Genomic DNA, 23,244 nt, shown 5'->3' on the forward strand with positions numbered 1-23,244 from the left:
TTCAATGTGTCCCCATCACTTCGTGACTTCATGAAAAAACATGGTGATCGTATCATCTTGGGTATGAACTCCTGCAAAATTTATGATAGATTCCATGTCAAGCGATGTAGCATATGTCAACTGTTTGGGCACTATCATAAAGAATGCTCTAACATAACCACCCCTTCTTGTGCCATCTGTGCAAATGACCACGAAACCAGGCTATGCAAAATCTCCTTTGACGAGACAGATAAACATTCTTGCATTAATTGCAAACGTGGCAACTCTGGAACTCGCGCAAATCACATGGCATCATCTATAACCTGTCCTCAGTACGTCGATGCGCAGAACAAAGTTAAACAACTGATTGCTCGTTTAAACTAGACATTAGTTTCCAGGACGGCAATACTAAGACTTGTCGGCAATCACAAAGGAAATTTATATTGGAGACTGCTAATGTTCGCTCAGCTCGAAATAAAACTTCTTTAATCGTTGATCATATTATTCATTCTGGCACTGACTTATGCTGTTTAACTGAAACTTGGCTTAAGTCAAGTGATACTGTTTCCGAAGCTGCCTTAGCGCCTGAGGGTTATTATTACCTTGGAGTTCCTCGACCGCAGGATAGAATTGGTGGTGGGACTGGTTTAATTGTTCGAGCCTCAATTAAGACCAACCTCTTGCATTCTGATGAAAAGTCGTCTTTTGAATATTCTGAATGGCTGGTTGCTATTGACAATCTCAGAGTTCGTTTAATAATAATCTACCGTCCTCCATATTCCGAAGCCCATCCGGTCACCACTTCAACTTTTTTCCGAGAATTCAGTGACCTCCTTGAAAACTGTGTGCTTTGTCCTGAAAAACTTATTCTTACTGGCGATTTTAATATTCATGTGGATGATCACACTAGTACTGATGCGACTAAATTTAATGATATTATGAATACGTTTAGTCTCCAGCAACATGTCTCCATTCCAACTCACGACTCCGGACACACGCTTGATTTAATCATCACACGATCCACTAACGATATCGTGTTATCATCTCCACTAGCTGCTTTAAAAGTGTCTGATCATTGGTCAATTAGATGTTATCTTGACCTTCCTATTACCAAACATTCAACCAAAGAAATTAAATACCGGAAATATCGAAGTATTCATATTGATCAATTTTGTACAGGTATTTTGCAATCCTCATTATGCACAACTGAATGGCTTGATTTAGAGAGTTTAATTGAATGCTATGATCGTACTTTAACATCTGTCCTTGATATCCACGCACCAGTTCTGACCAGAGTAATTACCGTTAGGCCAACAGTACCTTGGTTCTCCGATCATTTGAAAATATTACGTTCCGCTTGTCGAAAGGCTGAGAGAGTTTCCGCAAATCTGGTCTTGAAACTCACAGACGGGTCCATCGCTCTTTGCGGAATGAGTATTCATTCCATCTGGACTATGCTAAAAAGTCCTTTTATACATCAATCATCCGGGACTGTGAAGGCGACACCAGGAAACTGTTTACTGTTGTAAAGTCATTGTGTAATAAAAAGCAAGTTGTTTCTTATCCGCCACACCAGAATACTATGGAACTTGTTAATGACTTCGGACAATTTTTTATATCTAAAATTGATAAAATTAATGCAAACATTGATTCGATTGCTACTGGTCCTTTTGAACCTTATGTTCAACAGTATTTCCAATCGAAGTTGACTGGGTTCAAGCCACTTTCTAACGATGAAGTTCGCACAATTATCAAATCCTCCAATACGGCTACCTGCAATCTTGACCCAATACCCACTTGGTTACTTAGAAAGTGTCTTGACCCCCTTTTGCCTGTATTGACTACCATGATAAATCTTTCACTTAAAGATGGTAATGTTCCTGACAAATGGAAGATTGCTACCGTTACTCCATTGTTAAAGAAAGCAGGTTTGGACCCTATCTATTCTAATTATAGACCAATAAGTAATTTGAGTTATGTTTCTAAGTTAGTTGAACGAGCTGTAGTTAATGAGATTGTCTCACATTGTTCATCGCATGCTCCTTTTCCTGATTGCCAATCTGCGTACAGGCAAAATCACTCTACAGAAACTGCACTTATGAAAATTCATAGTGATATATTGATGAATATGGACCAACAACAATGCACTCTTTTAATCCTGTTGGATTTGAGTGCAGCGTTCGATACTGTTAACCATGATATTCTTATGAACATATTGCGTACCCAATTTGGTATTGTTAATAATGCACAAAAATGGATTGGTAATTATCTGTCTTTCAGAAAACAGCATGTATCTATAGAAAATATCTCATCGAAAAGATTTTTCTTTGAATTGTGGTGTACCACAGGGCAGCTGTCTCGGTCCTGTTCTTTTTCTTTGTTATGTTTCTCAGTTGTTTACCATTGTCTCTAAACACCTTCCTAACGCACATAGTTATGCTGATGATACACAGTTATATTTATCTTTCAATGCTGGTTCTCTGTTATCTGAGGAACGGGCTGTTCTGGCAATGCAATCACTTGTATTCGAAATAAGACATTGGATGATCAGCAATAGGCTAATGATCAATGATTCTAAGACTGAGTTTCTTTTAATTGGGACTCGCCAACAAGTTGCTAAGACTCGGGTTCAGATGATAAAAGTAGGTAACGTGGATATTAAGCCATGTGATAGTGCAAAAAATCTTGGGGTTTATCTTGACAGCAACATGTCAATGGACATTCATATTGGAAAAGTTTGCTCAAGGGCATACCATGGACTCTATAATATTCGTCAGATCAGAAAATTCCTGGATGAGGACTGTACTAAAACTCTTATTAATACTTTTGTAATTAGTCACATCGACTACTGTAATGCACTCTTGATTGGTTTACCTGATTATAAGCTTCGTAGAGTTCAAATGGTACTTAATGGAGCGGCTCGTTTGATTTACGCTCTTCCTAAATTTTGTCATAATACTTTTACTTTACAATCTCTTCATTGGTTACAGATGATAAAAGTAGGTAACGTGGATATTAAGCCATGTGATAGTGCAAAAAATCTTGGGGTTTATCTTGACAGCAACATGTCAATGGACATTCATATTGGAAAAGTTTGCTCAAGGGCATACCATGGACTCTATAATATTCGTCAGATCAGAAAATTCCTGGATGAGGACTGTACTAAAACTCTTATTAATACTTTTGTAATTAGTCACATCGACTACTGTAATGCACTCTTGATTGGTTTACCTGATTATAAGCTTCGTAGAGTTCAAATGGTACTTAATGGAGCGGCTCGTTTGATTTACGCTCTTCCTAAATTTTGTCATATTACTTTTACTTTACAATCTCTTCATTGGTTACCTGTACAGCAACGCATTGAATTTAAACTAATCTTGCAAGTATTTAAATGTTTAAAAGGTCTTGCACCTAAGTATTTATGTGATATGATCTCGGTGAAGTCTAGTTGTTACTCTTTGCGCTCACATTCTCGAATCACACTGCATGTTCCTTGTATCAATCATAATACATTAGGCAATAGGGCTTTTGCCTACAAAGGACCTCGGTTGTGGAATTCACTTCCGGTGGAATTGATGCGTATCGACTCCTTGACCCTAGATGCTTTCAAGATAAAGTTAAAAACATATCTGTTTAAGCTTGCTTATTCTGATTGACCCGACTGGTTGGCTTTTTCCTTTTTAAGCGCTTTTGAATGTTTTGTACAAAATTAGCGCTATATAAATGCATTTATTATTATTATTATATATATATATATATATATATATATATATATATATATATATATATTCTGGTATCCTTGTGTGTGTGTGTAAAGCGGGAGGCTAGGGTTCTCCGACTCACTACAATTTCAATTATATATATATATATATATATATATATATATATATATATATATATATATATATATATATATATATATATATATATATATATATATATATATATATATATTTATATATATATATATATATATGCTGCCAAACTAAGTTTTCGTGGCTGTTGATAAAATGAATTTAAATATCCTGTGATGGCGTTCACGTCACGGACTCAGTGGTTTGTAACCGAATTTACCTTATCATTTCCGCGTTTAGATCACGTATAGCTGACTAGTCTATTGTTTTTGATAGTCAGTCACATGTTTATAACATCTTATCAAAATGAAATCACATATCTGAATCTCGATGGTTAAAATACGAATTACTGTAGGCTAAAATCAATATAAACAAATTCGTTCATAGGCGAGAATCATTCAAGACATCAAAGAAATAAAAAGAAAAAAAAAAGACATTACAGAAAAAAACGAAAATGTTTTACTTCCTATTTGTCAGGTACTTCTGGTAGCAGAAGTTCTGTTATACTTGATATGGTGAGATTATGCTTTTAAGCACGTGACATGACGTCAGTTCATATGTTTTAGCGTCATCGTTTATTTAATTTATTCTTGTCGTCTTTAAATATTAATTTTGTTATCACAAAACTTTCTTCCTGCTGAACACACGCAGCAGTGCTGCCAAACTTGAAATCTCATTTATCCAATGGATTCATAGCTAAGTGCATATGCTATCCATAAAAGACTTCATTTGTTTACGTTTAATTCTTTACAAAGGTGGAGTTTATGAGAGATGATAGCTTATGGAAATCTGCAAAACCAACAGTAACGCTGCTAAAGGGGTAACAGTTTCTGGACAGCGCCGTCTATTAGTGTAATCGTTAATCCTGTCCTCCGAGAAAGGATAGTCGACTTTTTGAAAGTGAAAGTTAACATTTAGTTCTCCACATATGCATCCGACATAGAGAAAGAGAATACCACACAGCATGTTACCTAACAGACTTCATCATAGAGAGAAATCCATGAATGGGTGGGTGTACGCGCACGAGTTCTTAATCTCGCGTACGAGTACTAATTCTCTAGTACGAGTACAAAGTCTTAAGTATGATGCTAAGTCCCGAGTACGAATTCAAAGTCACGTGTACGAGTAATAAGTCTCGAGTATGAGTACGAAGTCTCTAGTACGAGTACAAAGTCCCAACTACGAGTACAAAATCCCAAGTACGAATTCAAAGTCACGTGTACGAGTAATGAGTCTCGAGTATGAGTACTAAGTCCCGTGTACGAAATCTTAGTCCCGTGATAAGTACAAAGTCCCGAATACGAGTACAAAGTCCCGAGTACGAGTACAAAGTCCTGTGACGAGTACTTAGTCCCGACTACGAGTACTAAATCTCCAGTACGAGTACAAAGTCCCGAATACGAGTACAAAGTCCCGAGTTTGAGTACAAAGTCCCGAGTACGATTACAAAGTCTCAAGTACGAGTACAAAGTCCCGTGTACGAGTACTATGTCTCGACTACGAGTTCAAAGTCCCGTGTACGAATCTTAGTCCCGTGACGAGCACTAAGTCTTGAGTACGAGTACAAAGTCCGGAGTACGGAGTCGAGTACCAGTACGGGAATAGAGAACTTTGTACACTGTAAAGATTGAATAACTATCATCATCATCATCTTCATACTGAACAAACATTCCCTGATCCAGGCATGTTTTATATATATTGTGAAGGTAAATAGGACCTTTCATAAATAGAAACAATTAAAAGACTGTAAGCTGTGGTTGTATATGTATGGTTTTCATGGTACGGTATTGAACTCGTCGACTACAACGCTAACATTGCCGATAACAAAGCTGAAGCAGTAAATGTTAACAAATCCACTACCCGAACGTCATACGACACTGCTCTGTGATTGGTCCGTGAGCAAAACGTTCCATCAAATCATTGCGTAGAAAACGATCTAGGGTAAATACTGAATTGACGTTCACGAATGTACTGAGCGGCGCGGAGAGTTAAAACCGTCAAACATATCCGTCATTAGTTCATTCTAGTTTCAAATACTGTGGCTCAGCAACTATTGTTTGCTAAATGACTATAAATTGTATGAAGGGTATACTTAAAGTCGTTTTCATGTTAACACACAGAGGTATTACTATGTAACAGAAGTATAACTATACTATATGCTATCGACTTTTTAATATACGTCGGACTCATATTTCTACGAATCGTGCTTTTTTGCATGAAAACAAATATTCATATATATATTCAAAGAGATACGGGCGGACGTCTACGATTGAATTTTAACTACAATCTGCTGGAGGAAATTCTGTAGTGTTTTTGAAGTAAGGTAAGAAATGTTCTATTATAAATTTACGACCAGCTGAATTAGAGTAAATAACATTTCAATTAAAAACCGATTGATCAGTTGGTAGGTTATCGTATGTTTGAAGTTATCATCTTCATAAAGTTACAGTGAAATAACTGACTAGTTTTAGCACTGTATATGCAATCCAGCATTATGTTTCTGCTATCATGTGTGTTGAGTTGTGTTATGTTAAAAGAAATCAAACCTGTTATAAGTGTGCATACTTTCATATAGGTAACAGTAACTGTGTGTATAAATAATTTTGCCTACTAGCTCTGTATATGCAATCCATTTTTATGTTTCTGCTGTCATGTGTGTTAAGTTATGTTATGTTAAAGCAAAATCATCCTGTGCACACTTTCATATATATAGTTACTGTGTGTGTATAGCTAACTTTGACTACTAGCACTGTATATGCAATCCAGCGTTATGTCTTTGTTATCATGTACGTTGAGTTGTGTTATGTTAAAAGAAATCAAACCTGTTATAACAGTGCACACTTTCATATAGGTACTTTGTGTATAAATAACTTTGCCTAGTTTTAGCACTGTATATGCAATCCAGCGTTATGTCTTTGCGAGTCATGTTTGTTGAGTTATATTATATTAAAGGAAAACAAACCTGTTATAACTGTGTACACTTTCATGTAGTTACTGTGTGTATAAATAACTTTGCCTACTAGCTCTGTATATGCAACCCAGCGTTATGTTTTTGCTACCATGTTTGTTGGCGGGGGGAAAAAAACGCCATTGTGAGTAAAATTATCTAAGTTAACTTTCGTAGCTCTTCAAGAACAGAATATCTCCACTACAACGTGTGGAATTTGTTTGTATATGAAACATTTTAAACTTTAAACTTAGACATAAACACATCAAATGATGTTCTCTTATCATGATAAAACTTTGCAACTGAAACCTTTTACAAGGGGAGGCCTCGTGATGAGGTTCTCTGGCCAAATCTATCATTTGAAGACCATCTTAACAATGGAACTCAATTAAAGAAGTACCCCAGAGCCATGATTTAAAGACGTGACGTATTTATGAGCAGTTATCAGAATGTTTACATGTAGGTGAAAGGAAATGTTTATAGTGAATGTGTCCTCATGTCACGGGAATGATAGAACTCGACAGTTAGAGGAGGTTCATTTATAGATTTATTCTATGTTTACAAAATTATCTTCGAACCAAGCACTGTCACTTTAATAATAATTATAATAATGATAATAATAATAATAATAATAATAATAATAATCAGCAGTTATTTTATTAAATATGAAAATTCACACTTTGACGAGATCATAGCAAATCGTCAAAATATCCAAAATCTGAAGAAAAAAATAATGTTTTGTCGAAATGCATCTTGCCAATACGTCAATTTTCCGATTTTGGTCATTTTAACGAGTTAATACCTCTGGACAAAACGTCAATTTTCCAATTGTTGACATTTTGACGACTTATAAAGCTTCTCGATCAAACGTCATTGTTCACATATTTGTCACTTTGATTAGTTGGTACGATGTAGTAAAAACGTAATATTTCAGATATTGTCATTATGACGGGAAAATGCATTACAGCAAAAAGTATGGCGCGAGAAAGCGGAATATATTATGTACAACAATATATATGCTTTACTTGCAAAATACGTACATGGTTTACTTCAAAAATACATTTTAGACATATTTATATATATTCTGCAAAAATATATTCTCTGACACAAAAGCATTTATAATATAAATATATATTCTCTAAGAGAAAAATATATATTTTCTTTCAATATATATATATATATATCTTGCTAAAAAACATATATATTCTCTGACAGAAAAATATTTTTCTCTAACAAAATATATAAATTCTGAGACAGAAAAAATATATATTTTACAGGAAAAATTATATTCTGTGCAAAAATATATTTTTATTGTGTGTACGAAAAATATATATATTCTCTAACAACAAAATTCTATTCTGTGTGAAAAAATATATTCTGGTCGAAAAATATATATATGCTGTACAAAGTACCAAAACATATATATTCTCTGACAGAAAAATATTTTTCTTTAACAAAATATATAAATTCTGAGACAGAAAAAATATATAGGCCTATTGTACAGGAAAACTAGCTAACTGCTCACTTCTTCACATTTCAAGGTTATTAGTTTGGAACGTTAGTCGGTGTGTTACGTAAGCAGTTTGCCAAACCTTGCAAAGGAAACGAACGTGGGAAAGTCATTTGCACAGCTCAAATTTCCTGCGATCTACTGCAAGTGCCTATTGAAATCTGTAAGGCAGGTAAACTGTCACGTCAGTGGTGCAGGGCGCATTTCACTTAATTGTATATTTTTTAGAGAATATATATATTTTTCTCTTAGCGAATATATATTTTTCTCTTAGAGAATATATATATTTTTGCTCTTAGAGAATATATATATTTTTTCTCTTAGAGAATATATATATTTTTCTCTTAGAGAATATATATTTTTTTTCTCTTAGAGAATATATATTTTTTCTCTTAGATAATATATATATATTTTTCTCTTAGAATATATATATTTTTTCTCTTAGATAATATATATATATTTCTCTCATATATATTTTTTCTCTTAGAGAATATATATATCTTTGGCATAGAAACATATATTTTTTTGTGTAAGTATATATATCTTTACAGAATACTTATTGTTAGATAATATATTATTATAAACATATATACAAATATGTCTAAAATGTATTTTTGAAGTTAACCATGTATATATTTCGCAAGTACAGCATATATATATTTGTGCGTAATATATTCCGCTTTCTCGCGCCATAATTTTTATTTTTGCTTTTGGTAATTTTGAAGGTTTGGTATTGGTCGACAAAATGTAAGATTCTTGTCTTCTTGTCATTTTGACGAATTGTTGCTTCTCATGAAAACTGCAATTGACATGTTCCTTCCACGCTCCCGTATACATGACAGCCAAACCATTCAAGTTGATGCACTTCACCGTTTGTTGTAGTTTGAAGAACTGCTAAAACAGTATTGGAATTGTGCTGCAGACACGCGTTATATGTTATCCGGACTTGAACGAGGTTAATTACAACCTGTGTATTTGATTAATATTATGTAAAGAATTTAACAATAAATTTAAACCAAGCTTTGTTGACCTCATGTGCTTGAAGAATGGAACAACCTTATTGCTGTAACATATTAGGCAAACCAAAGGTTTCTGCAGTGTGGAGTATTAATTAAGCGCGGTCAACCCCTTTGCCTTCTGCTATGTGTTGGGAAGTTTACGTACGGCTGAATTGAAACCAATGTTTGTGTACGTGCGTCGATTCGCGAAGACGCCTACGTATTATTTTATGTTAGTCTCAATTGGCATTCAAATTGTAAACATATGTGAACGAGGTACGAGAAGTAATAAGCAATTAAATTTATACCTGAAGCTGTTTGATTGAACTCCTGACAAATAGATTATGTATGTAAGTCTATACATAATATGCTATAAAGGATGATAGGCCTAAACATAATATAAGCCTACAACAGCGAAACATCCGAAAATTTGACTGTATCAAAGTTCATGTTTACGTACGCGTCTATTATGAACATAATGCAACATGCTTGAGAGAGGACACTAAACAATTGTTCAAAAGTTAACTTGGCTGGGGACCTTCGAAACACCTGATTCACACTGCAGAGATTACAGTACGGTAACTACTGTAAATCTTAAAGTTAAAAGGCTGGACTCGTGCTGATAAGTTGGTAGCATGTTGCTTAGCATCACAGGAAGAACTGTCTAATAATTGCATGCAACCTTCTAACCATACTTATGCAATTGTTGGAATTATCCATACCCTCAGGTCTAACTGTAATCCTAATATCACCTGCTACCGATTTATCATCACGAACCAGTTTTAACTGTGGCACAAAACTAAAAGATTTACAGGACTGAGTGACTGTGTTCTCTGTGTGTATCAGCTGTTTGAAAAGATGAGCAATACGTGTACAAACACACACACACACGTCCTCACATGAAGTACAGTATGTCATCTCCTGAATTATAATATTTCATGTAGGGAGATTATTATTATTATTATTTACCAGATATATATAGCGCTCTTTTCATGCTTAAGCATGTTCAAGAGCGCTTTACAATGACAACAAAATGACAAAACCCTTAAAATATGAATATGAAAAATAAAATGGACGCAGCTTAAATATTAATATAAAAAATATATATATATTAAGGAAAATTTTTAAAAACAATATAGATTTACAGTGAAATTCCTAAAAAGAAAAAATGAGTTTTAAGGTAATTTTAAGTAACAAAATGACAAAACCCTTAAAATATGAATACGAAAAATATAATGGACGCAGCATAAATATTAATATAAAAAAATATATATATACTAGGGAAATTTTTTAAAAACAATATAGATTTACAGTGAAATTCCTAAAAAGAAAAAGTGAGTAATTTCTTAAAAGTGGCTAATGTTTTAGCATCACGGATATTATTTGGCAGTGCATTCCATAGCTTGCTAGCTGCAAAGTTAAATTGTCTGTCGCCGTATGTAGCAGTCCTTACTCTGGGGACCACTAGTGTAAGGGTATTGGCCGATCTCAATGTTCTGTTAGGCTTGTAGTTGTACACAGTTAGCATATCAGTTAAGTTTTGAGGTGCTTGAAAATGAATTGATTTATATGCATGTAATAATAGTTTGAACACGACACGACGGTGAACAGGCAGCCAGTGAAGATCTCTTAAGACAGGTGTGATGTGAGAGAAATGTGAAGTTCTGGTGATTATACGTGTCGTGTTGTTGGACACGTTGCAGCCTATTAAAAGTCCATTGTGGTGCACCAAAAAGCAGCGAGTTGCAGTAATCAGGACGCAAGGGCGAGGTTTTTTTTGGGGAGGGGGGCGGTAGGCAACCCACACCCCCTGTTACTAACGTCCCTGACTGGAAGCTTGGTTGAGTGTTGTTGAATAAAATCATAACGGTTTACTTGTTTTCACCATTTCAAAAGGTAAGGCGGGGTGTTTGGTATTATAAATGTAACCGCATTTTTAGACAACCCCATTCATTGCTTTCTTTTGAAGCGTCTAGACTAATTTTGAATAGTGTCAACTTGGCAATACGCCCCAGTAGGTTTCATCGACAAATCAACAATAGCGAATGGAATGAGGTCATAACAATGGAGATAATAAATAACTTTTCTGACGTCACACAAGGAAAGCATAACCTAATCGTCACGACCTGACACTGACACTTGCTCGTGATCACGTGATAGACGAGCGTCTGGACTAGGTAGGTCACGATAAACTGTACTCCAATATGATTGTGTTTTTTTTAGTTCATCGAAACGAAGCTATGAACAACTCAGTTCTGCAAAACAAAACTTCAAAGTCAATATTATATCTAACACAGAAATTGATCTGATAAGTTGACAGAGCCAATACTCATAGCTATAGTACAGTAACTACTGTTGACAACAGGTGCTGCTAGATGCCTACTCCATGAATGTATACAATACCGTTCACACTTAAGACAATATATATATATATATATATATATATATTTATATAAATATATATATATATATATATATATAAATATATATATATATATATATATATATATATATATCGATGTTCGCTTTTTGTATATAGGGATGTTACAATGGTTGTAGCTTGATTGCTTACTTACTCAGAGTGGAAGTGATCTGCATTTCTAGAAGAAAAGTACTTCCCCTTAAATATCTTTTATAGCGAAGATTTCTTTGTATCAAGGTCGGTGGGTATGTTGTGAATGCATCTGGCAACATAAGAGTTAATGATGTTGTTACTGCAATTCAACAGAATAGGATTTTTGTTTTTATCTTAAACTCATTAAGTCATAGAGAGGAATTATACATATTGCTACAATTCGAATACTCAGAACACTTGCAGCTAATCAACATTTCAAATGTATCAGGTTTCAAGAAAATATGAGCACAAACACTATAATAGGAAACTAATTAAAAGCTTTGGAAGAAGTTTGCCTTTATGACAACACAGACCACCAACTGTGATCCACTCAAAGGAGTAATTAAGGGTTGAGCCAGTCAAAGTTGGTTACAACAGGTCAACCATATCTTGAGTTCAATCAAATCTATTGAAATAAGGGAATTCACCAGGAGTATACTATTTCTTTTCCACATTATAATGAATCAATATTCAACATAACAGAATCATGCCGATGTACATTTTTGCCAGATTTTGCCAGGAATGCACAATGAAGCTTTAAGAGACGCATTGTGTGTCACTGGGATATCCCATTACTTCTTAAGAAGAAATGATTGTCTCAGATAACAGAGCAGGGTGGACAGGAATTCGACGAGTGTGGTTTCATCTATGCTTTTCTCCGGCTGTCAAAAACACCTTTTCGACATGTCAGAAACCTCGTTGTCACAAGAACAAAATTCCCATGCTTATAAGTTTTTTTTTTAAATGTAAAACATTGCTCATTGCTAAAAATTTTTTAAAAAAGCTTGAATTAATAATTATCAAGTTTACGCCTTCAAAAGCCCTACCCAGACGTCTTGTGTATACTATGAAAAAATGGCTGCACAGTGCCTATCTTCTGATCATAAGTAGAGCTCTTTTTTTTTGCAACGAGCATTGATTTCTTGTTTTTAACTTCCTCCCAACTTTCCAGGTGAAGTTTCATTTATTGACTATACTCAGTTAAACGCTATCTGTTTCATAGAACACATTTTTTCCAGCTTTGGCAGTAACCATGATACTAAAGTGAGAACCAGACATGGAAATGACTGAGCTTCAAAGCTATATAGTGTTCTGCTATATAAAAGCTGAATTGGGTCAGGTTGGGGGACATGAATTGGATTTATCGACACATTTCAGTTTATCGGTATTGGACAATTGTACATCAGAACTGTGATATGTGTTATTGTTAACTTAAACTCTTAAAATATTACCCCTTTGACCCATACATGTGACCTATACTACAATGCCTGAATCAATCAAAACAATTGCAGTTAATTACTGTATATGTCTATTTGACTTACAACAACTCACTTGATATCGTGGCAGAGTCGAGTCACTTGCAGGAATTTCTCTGACTCGTGTCGAGTCATTGACTTGAGCCATTGATTATGTTAAATCCATTTTAGCCAGCACACATTGAAGAAGTTATATATGGTACAGTTTGTTAGAAAATATAGTTTTTGCTGGAAGTGGATAATTGTTTTGTCGAGGTCATTAAGATAACAAGAAGACAGGGACCCTCATTTCTCATGAGAACACCAATTATTTTACCCAATCTTGTTAGTTTTATTTGTTTTGGGCTCAATTTATGATAAATATATGATGCATAACTATATGTGCTCTCAGTGTTGAAACAGAATTGTCCCTTTGGTTTAATTCAGTAATAAGTTTTCATGTGATTTCTTTGTAGCTCGAATTATTCATCCCATATAATATAAAGATTTTATTGTAATACACAAATGTCCAGAATATGTTTCCAGTATAGCCTATTATCTTTTATGATTTGTTATATACAATGGTTTAGAAAGTGATATATTGCTTTATTATACTATACACTATAGGTTGGTAATCAATTCATGTTCTGTCAAAATATATCCAATGCCAGGTTTCATGACTTGAAATTGTTGACGGTTGATGACAGGTTTCGACGTCGAAAAGCTATTTTCGACAGGCTTTTGACACTGTCCCGTCAAAAACAGGTTTTTGACTGTCGAATAAAGAAAACTCTGTTGTTACCTGCGAATATGTTCGAAGGAAAACCATTTCGCATGAAGGTAATTCGTGGGTTCAGGGTTTGACTTGACTAGAAATGAATTTCAAGAGTATTATGAATAAACTTGAAATCACACTTTGTGTTTGCAATATTTTGTAACTTTTGTTATAGGCCCTATGCTGAACACTTCCGTATTAAAAACCATCCAAGCATGTATATGGCGGTGAACATAACAAGGGTAACTAATGCTATATAATGAATCTGATCAAACCACTACAAAAAACACATTCTGATGTCACCAGTTAGACAAGACAAAAAGAAAAACTGCAAAGGATTTTGACAAAAAACTGAAAACATTTATTGCATAACTATTTATTACAATGATGTAAGCCAAAGACATGTCAGCGTAAATCCTAAATAATAATAATAATAATAATATTTGATTTTTATATAGCGCTTTACACCAGCGATAGGTCTCAAAGCGCTCATACGTTATATATTACCCCTGGTCAATGATAACCTGTCCCAGAGACAATCCCTCCAGTCGGCAGCAGTTATATACTGCGCCCAATGACAAGTTTACCTCACACGTACCCATTTAACCCCTGGGTGGAGAGTGGCAAGTGAGATAAAGCATCTTGCCAAAGGACACAACGCAATGAACTAGGCATGAATCGAACCAGTAATCCTTGGATCACGAGTCCGACGCCTTAGCCAATTGGCCACCACGCTCTCACTCGAAATAAAGCGATAATGCAAAGAATATAGAAGATATGGCAATACTGCAGCTTCTGGGGTTTCGTCCCTGAACCCAACCTGGGCTCTGTCACTGGACCCATTGGAGTTCCCTCCATCCCATGCAGCCAATGACATTTTACCCCCCCCCCCTACCATCCTAATAAAAAATACCCCTCTATACGCCTCCATTTTATAAGAAATATTAATTTGACAAACAAGCATTCATAATAATAAAAGTTTTCATATAATGAAGTAGGCCCATTCCTAGTGACATGAAAAGCGATTTGTTTAGATGCGACATGTATTGTATTACTAGAAATTAAACTTGCCTTGTATTCGAAATTAATGAACTACACGCTGTTGGGGTATTAATTATCAAACATGATTATAATTTATTTTTTATCTAACTCAAATTCTCAAAAACTCATTTAAACTCATAAATGTTTAAGCTGATCAATATTAACTGATAGTTTCTGACCATACTGTACATCTCGATCCAGGGACAATGGAGCCAGGACAAGGGAGGAGGCATAAGAGATACAGTTTTGTGGGGACCGCAAACTAACCCCAAAGTACCCACTTACATAAATAAGAGGTGCCAGCTTGGTAATTAAAATAGTTCCCTGTTGTTGAAAGAACGTAATTAAAATGTGCCCTATTGTTGAAAAATTCTGGAATTTATAGTATACGGAATAAATAGGAGACCCAATTTTTCGGAAAGATGGGGAGAACGTTTCGGTTTGCCAACTCAAATCAAAGTCAATCTGCGTATCCAGGTCCCCCCTCCCTCCCTCACTCCCCTGCCCCGCCACATTGAACGCAGGCTTCCGCCACCCATGCATCGATCCAAAATTATAACCATTTTACCAAACTTTGTTTCTTTATTCTATTCTTCTTACAGGTAGCGAGATAAGGATTCATCATTTGTTATCGATTCTACAGACGAAAAGGAAAACGAACAGAATAAAAGATGGAAACCACTACGAACTCCGATGAACATTTAGGCTGTACAGATAAGTCATCTATGGTCGCTTATCAAATATGTTTGTGCATATTCCTTGCCGTAGGAGTTCCGGCCAATTTAAGCATAATTTATCTAATTCTCACCGTCAAGCAACTCAGAAATCTCTCCAATGCCATCTTGTGTTTAGTATGTATAGCCGACCTGGCTACCCTGTTGACCATGGTTCCCTGGGAGTTATTTCCTGACATACGGATAGAACAATTATGGAATCCGATAACCACGATACAGATATTTGTCTGCGCTTTGTCGATATTCTCGCTCACGGTGTTGAGCTACGATAGACATATCGCGGTTACTAAACCGCTGGACGCACACCAAACACTCAAAACCAACTCGATCAAAATAACCCTCATCGTTATTTTGTCCTTTTTCGCAGCATTTCCATTTTTCTTTTATGTGAGATTCAACGACGATCATCAACTTATAGTCAGACACCTTTACTACATCATCCCGGTGACTTTTCTGTTATTATACGTCTTACCACTATTTACTATTTCGGTACTCTACGTTAGGATGGCAAGAAAACTGACGTACAATAAATCATCGGTACAGGAGAGCATTAAAAGCAACAAAAAAGTTGGGAAACAGAGAAACAGGGTAGCTATAATTGTACTCTCTTTGGTGATAATTTTTGCTATTTGTTGGTTACCGTTCTTCCTCGATTTGCTCATTTTCCTGTTTAGTGATGATGGATCTTGTACCCCCTTTCAAGTATTTGTTCACGATTGGAAAACCTTATTTCTTCTAGCAAATCCGATGCTTGACCCATTATCGATTTACATCTTGGGATCCAGATACAGATGGTACATATCACAAACGTGTTGTTTCCGTCGATTATGCGGCATATTTTGCCAAGAAAGTAAAAATAATCCATTGGAATCTTCCACTGGGGCACAGATGAAGTCCATGCCGACAAGAACGAGCGCTTACTTCAAGCCATTGTATAACACAACGGAGCGTGAATAATTAAATTAACAGTTCTAATATAGAAACCTATCCCATACTCCTTCCTACCACCATCGCCGCCGCCTCCAACGTCACCATCACCTATCACCCCACCACTGTCTCCTATTCATCGAATGTTGTAGATGGTATAGTATTCTGATAAATATATCTGATATATATATATATATATAATTAAAATTAAAGAATTGTTGTTCACGTTGGCAAAATAAATACGGACAATAAAATGTGTAAATTTTTAATATGTATATATTCATAATATGTGTATATTTATAAAATATGTCTGTTTATAATATACTCCAAGACCCCTAATATTTCTACAATTTTTGCTTGGTAAGTCCAATTTTTACCTTCATCATCTCGACAACTCTACAGTGGTGGATGTTGCGGTCTGGGCAAAGACTCAACGGGGAGGAGAAATCTCCCTACCACATCTTTTAAATGATTAGTTGCAAAACGCTGCTATATTTTGCAACTTTGAAGTACCTTTTCCCTTTATCCCGCACAAATATCGGCAATTTCTTTTTTTTTTCTCCGAATTTGTGGCGAGGGTCCAAAATGTTCAGTTCCTTATAATCTGCGTTATGGCCCAACTTTGTGTACGGCTAGATTGTAAACACGATATCTCAACAACCATAAGTTGAATCTTGGTAGGTAGATGCCCATGATGTGGTTCCCATATCATGAATATTAATAAGTGGGCGGGACTTAACATAAAATTCTTAAAATTGCAATATCTCTTCAACCGTATGTCCGATTTAGATCATATAGATGGTATGGTGATGTAACTACATAGTAAGTCCATGTTCTTTGCAACAACAACTAACACCTCATTAATATTCATGAGTGGATGAGGCTAAATTGGAAATCGTCGAAAGCAGTTGTAAACACGATGTCTCAACAAACACAAGTTGAATCAATATCATACTTGGTAGGTATACGCCCAATGATGTGTAGATGTGCCCTTGTTTTTGGTTCCCATATCATGAATGTTAATGAGTGGGCGGGGCTTTAGGTAAAATTTAGTTCATACTGGTATGGTGATGATGTTGGTAGATAATAAGCACATTTTCATGACGTCTCCAACTTTATGTGATTAATATTCATCAAATTACAAGAAATGGCATTTAAACACAAGACAAGAACCAGATGTTCCATGATTTTCATCCTTGGCATATTAGGTTTGTCACGCTATACATTCATACAATCAACCTTGTTGTTTTTATGTGCATATCATTAATATCTATCAGTGAACATCAAATTCTAAATCAGATATCTCTGAAATTAGTTTTATACATGTACTTCAATAATACAGTATATAGATACATGCTTATGAGATAAAAAAAATTAGACCTCATTAATATTCATGCATGTATCTGTTTTTGTACTATGTCATTAAAATAGAAATCATTAAATACATTTCGTCAACGTAACTGACCTTCCTTCATATGTTGCTGCATTAGTCAATACAGAATCCTCTTCAATTTGGTATGCACATGTTTCATGAATATGAAATGGCTTACCACACTACGAATATGTTATGGCTTCGGAACCGATAAACATTTTCTGTTTTTTTATTCATAGGCGTAGGAGCCCAATTTGATTGGGGGGGGGGGGGCTGTAACGACTTGCCCGAAAAATATAACCAAAGTTTTTTGCGCGCTCCGCGCGCGTTCAACATGCCTCAAATTACACAATATCATATCCATAATGTTTATTTCTTCTGTGTGTGTGTGGGGGGGGGGGGGGGCAGGGGTAATTCAGACCCCTATATGGATATATGTATGTATGTATATGCCATTTACACTAAAGAGAATATTGACCACAATTCTGCTAGAAAATTCAATAATGGTCGTCCATACATGTTTAAACTCTAACAGTCATTTTCCTGTCAAGCTGAACTCACCTCATTGTCTGGGAATAATGAATTAATAATTACTGTTTTTTACGTCAATGGTTCAGAGCTGGTTTGTTTTTGGCCTTTGTGAAGGCATTTTTAATAGAACCCCAAAAATACTGTCTGTTGAGTTAATTGTTGTAACAGTTATTTAGTGCGAGAATCAAATAGACTTCAGACTAGGAGCAAATACATGCGTCCAATCCACAACGCTTGACTGCGTGGAAGGTATGTTGGTACAATGACGTGGATGGCATCTGCTTGGTAAGAGGTACTTGTTCGTGGTTTATCGAACAAGTCTGTTTTGAGTGAACCATTTTGTAGGGCCACAGTGGTGTCCAGGAAGTGAACGTCGTGTCTAGAAAAAATCTGCAGTAAAGTTGACTGTGTGATGAAACGAGTTTATGTCATCAATGAAGAGTTTTAAGATTTGCCTCACCATGGGTCCTGTATCATGAAGATATCGTCAATAAAACTTATAACCACATGTATAGTTTCAAGTTGTGTCGAGATGGAAATTCTTTCTCGAGGTTTCTCCTGAATATGTTGACAAAAATCGGTGTCATATTTTATACCCATTGCGGTGCCATGAATCTGGAGGTAGTGTTTGTTGCCAAATACAAGACTATGGAAAATAATGGTAACCGACGATAAGGAAAATCGACTGCTTTTATGGCATACGGTATTATTCTATGTTACAATAAGCCGCAGAAAGCCAATAAGATGTTCAAAGATACATCAACTATGCTGCATTTAGAGAAAGGCTGGATCTCGAGTGAGATACGATAATTAAATTAGGTAAGTGATTGGAGGTAAAACAGCCAATGTATGGTTTTGCAGAGCTTTCGAGAGAAACTAGCTCTTCTTCAGTGCATGATCACCGAAAGTGACAAGGAGTAGCAGGAATTGAAACTATTTTATAGAGAAGAGTGTCAACATGGCGGTAAAGTCAATGCGACCCCCCCCCCCCCAAAAAAAAATGCGACAAGTGAAGTCAATGCGACTATAAATATATATAGATAGATATATAGATAGATAGACAGATAAATGTAACTGTATTATTTAAACCAACTGTATTATAAAACATAGTTTAAAACTGAAATTAAATTTCCTTGTATATATTTAATGTTTATGTATATATAAATTGGCAGTAGGAAGTTAATAACATTTCTCCTAATCGGATCAGCATGTATCAAACAAATTTAAAAGAAAATAAGAATATGGTGTTTATTTTATGGTTATACAAAATGTCACATGTATATATATATAAGTTCCAAAGTATACGCTAAATTAAATACTAGTTGTTATGAAGTTTTCTTTGAATTTTCTTGTTTTCGAGTCTCTTGTTTGCTGACCCTTTTGGTATACCTGCTACAGGTTGGTCCCCGGATGTAGAGAACAAAGCAGCAACAAAGCATCGTCCTTTGATCTCAGATAAATGTTCGAATTTCTATCCCATTCCCGTAGGTTTTAAATTAGCGAAGTAAAACAAAGAAGCATATACCAATATGAAGATACTATTATATCCTGGTAACTTGAAACAATAAGAAGAATGATTTGTAACCATGCATGCTTCAACATCGGATTCCTTTTTTGTTTTCAACATTTTCCGAATGAAACGGGGTCGGTTAATTTATTTCCCAACATAATCCATGCATCTCGAGAAATGTACGTAGACCAACGTTAGCTTACCTACACGGAATTAGCATGGGGTTATGTTTTCTGCCTAGCCTATTTTATAGCCTAGCTTTTTTTTGCATATAGGAATTGGAGCTTAAGTATATATACTGTTTGTCAATAACTTTTGAAGTAGGACATCGGCTGCCGTGGCGACTGTGGCTTTATCGAAAAAGATATGCTTTCTATAAACATTAATCTATATGAGCTAATTCATGCATGACGCATATAGCCATGGAGCCGTCATTCCCAAGTTCCCCCGTGGGATAGAACATGCAGAACCCTTACATCACAAAGATGATTTCTGCATGGTACCGTACAAAGTAGTAATTATAACTGATTTATTCAGCTATTGACAATGGCATGTAAGCCATTTACACGAAGTGTAAAGGCCTATCTCATCCGTAGTGTGTTTATACAAAGCGTGAATACAAGCGTACAATGAGTAATTATGCGAGGCATATTCTTTCCAAATGCACGAAGCAGAGTCGTTCAAAAGGTAGGGAAATTGGATAGGGCAGGAAAAACGAAATGGAGTCATAAACATCATCGGCCTAAGTTTAACGAAGGTAGCCAGGTACACGTTTGTTGTACACCGGTTGGCCTACGAATCGATCAGTTGACCACATTACTCACATCTTTATCCGTGGGTCCCTCCTACCTACAAATATAAAAAATACTCAATCACTATAAGGATATTGAAGAACCGAAGCCTGCTTGCCACTCTGGTTTATTTTTTTCTTATGTAGACAGCTGTTAACATTGTCATCTAATTTCGGGGCAGTTCTGAGCACGGTCAATAATTTATTCAAGAAAATCTTTCGAAAGAGAATCTAGGCTTATTTACTCAATGATTTCGTCTAAGCTGAGATACATAGGACGACAGCTTGTAAACAGGGAACGATATACATGAAACACTGTATCAGCGAATTGAAATAATAATATCAATAAAATAATGATAAAATAAGAAACAATCATAATAGTAATACTAATACTAATAATATTTTTTTCATTTTTATTTGCATTCATCTCTTCGGCACTAAACAATCTATTTCATGACATGAAAACAACTTCATTTCCTTTATCAATTGGGCAAGGAATCTCTTAGCAGTTTAATTTCTTTGTGCTCTTGCTATTAATAAGTATATGCATTTCAACACTCAAGAAAAATGAAAGCTTGTGTTTGAAAGTATCATAATTTGGAACGTTTTTGTTAAATTTACACAGGTAAATATTGTACTTGGTTTAAAAAGATGTGAGGCTATACCATTTCATTTTGTTCTCATAATCATAACCAAAACACACATGTTCGTACTCGACTGCAACTTTTGAATGAAATATTTCGAGATATATTTTATTCCAAATATCTCCAACTGCGATGCAATGCCAGAAAAGGTGGTCTAGGGTTTCACTAAACTCGCAACGAAAGTGCAACTTGGGTTATTAATAATGTGAATTTTAATGAGGAAACTATTTGTAACAATGATATGATGGATAAACCTGTACTGAAAGTTTCTTATTTTAGTATCTTTAATCTTGCTACAAGAAACAAAAATCTTACATCAGTTTAAATAGGTGCCTTGAAAATCATTGTCCCATTTTAAACAACAGCATGGCTGCTCAATACAACGGCTGTTAAATTTAAAATAAGCATGTTGGCAAATCTGAGTAGTACAACACAATTGCGCTAGCATAATCTGTTGACGAGATGGTTGCCTAGGCAACTGTAATGAACACCTAGGTGGTACCCATGTACGTGGGATAGAATGTATAATCCCATTCAGCTTTGTAAAGGGGAAGCTTGGACAATTAAATTTAGCAATAAAAGCAGTATACGACAGAGGCCTGTCAGACATGTCATACAATTCCCTGACATACAGCACATTTGAATTAAAACACTTCTTGTGCCAAACTACTTCATTATTAATCTTGAAAGAGCTGTTGTTCCAGATATTCTGATCACCGTAATTCGACATCGGGGTGTCATAAGTAAGATCGCTCCAAGCACAACAGCAGTTGCTAATATACTCGTTTTTGACTTTCCTAGAAATTTCGGTTCCCTTAAAATTACAACTAATTAGAAAACCCTTACTAACGTTTTTTTTTAAAAAAAAAGTCGAAAAGGACTTTCCGATGGCCAAAAGTGTGATCTGTATATCTTTTAATCCAAGTGATTTTCATACTTTTCATAAAATCGTGCACGTTGATCATATTTAAGCCACCTTCTTCATGTGGCTGCAGCATTAATATTTACCGCTTTATCTTTATCGCCTTTTCCTCTCCAAATAAAGTTTAAAAGAATCTGGTGGGTTAGGTAGAACAGAGAAGAGGAAAACAAGTTGTGACAGAGCAAAATTATTTATGAGAACAATTTTGCCATAGGGTCCCATAGGGAGTCACATCACGAGCAGACCACATATTCAGGACACTTTTTAAACGTGACAGTTTTGGTAAATAATTTAAAAGGGAAAAGATCACTTCTATTGCTTGTATATTTTATACAGAGAACCTTAATAGGACCATCTGTAAAGGGAATATTATAAGCACTCTGACCCTGAACATTCTGATTATGAGCACCGATAGGAAGAATGTTAGACCTTTCGAAGTTGACCTTCAGACCAGAAGCTTGTTTAAATTCGGTTAGGATCTCAACAACTCCCATTAAAGAACAATCGTCACTGTCCAGAAAAATAGTTTTATCATTAGCATACATAGACACTTTTATGTTAACATTGCCTACTGGAAGTCCGACATAAATACGGCCAGCACGCAATTTCAAAGCCAAAATTTTTGCACACAACACGAAAACGTATGGACTTAAGGGGCAACCTTGGCGCATCCCCCTTTTAACAGGAAAATTCCTAGAGGAGACCCCGTGATTCAAAACGCAAGCCGCACAGTTTGCATCAAATGTCTTAACCCAACGGATAATGCTATCCCCAAAATTGAAAAGTTGCAGTGTATGTTACAAAAAATGCCAATTAAATCTGTCGAAGGCTCTTTCAAAGTCAACGAAGAGAATATAACCA

General features: G+C 35.4%; 1 protein-coding gene across 2 annotated transcripts; it reads left to right on the forward strand.

Annotated features, from left to right (window-relative positions):
- The first annotated feature begins 5,848 nt into the window (after positions 1-5,848).
- On the forward strand, positions 5,849-19,849 carry LOC139979921 (bombesin receptor subtype-3-like). 2 transcript variants are annotated; one of them, XM_071991149.1, is made up of 2 exons: positions 5,849-6,156; positions 15,556-19,849. In XM_071991149.1, the coding sequence occupies exon 2, from the start codon at positions 15,625-15,627 to the stop codon at positions 16,642-16,644; it is 1,020 nt and encodes a 339-aa protein (XP_071847250.1). In that variant the 5' UTR covers positions 5,849-6,156; positions 15,556-15,624; the 3' UTR covers positions 16,645-19,849. The 2 variants fall into 2 exon arrangements, with proteins under 2 accessions (XP_071847250.1, XP_071847251.1); XM_071991150.1 differs by having other exon boundaries at positions 5,849-6,151.
- The last annotated feature ends 3,395 nt before the right edge of the window (positions 19,850-23,244 follow it).

The sequence above is a fragment of the Apostichopus japonicus genome, chromosome 14, assembly GCF_037975245.1.
Source record: "Apostichopus japonicus isolate 1M-3 chromosome 14, ASM3797524v1, whole genome shotgun sequence".
NCBI lineage: Eukaryota > Metazoa > Echinodermata > Holothuroidea > Aspidochirotida > Stichopodidae > Apostichopus > Apostichopus japonicus.

Excerpts from the sequence above, each read along its gene's own strand:
- LOC139979921 (XM_071991149.1), top strand. The coding sequence starts at position 15,625 with ATGGAAACCACTACGAACTCCGATGAACATTTAGGCTGTACAGATAAG.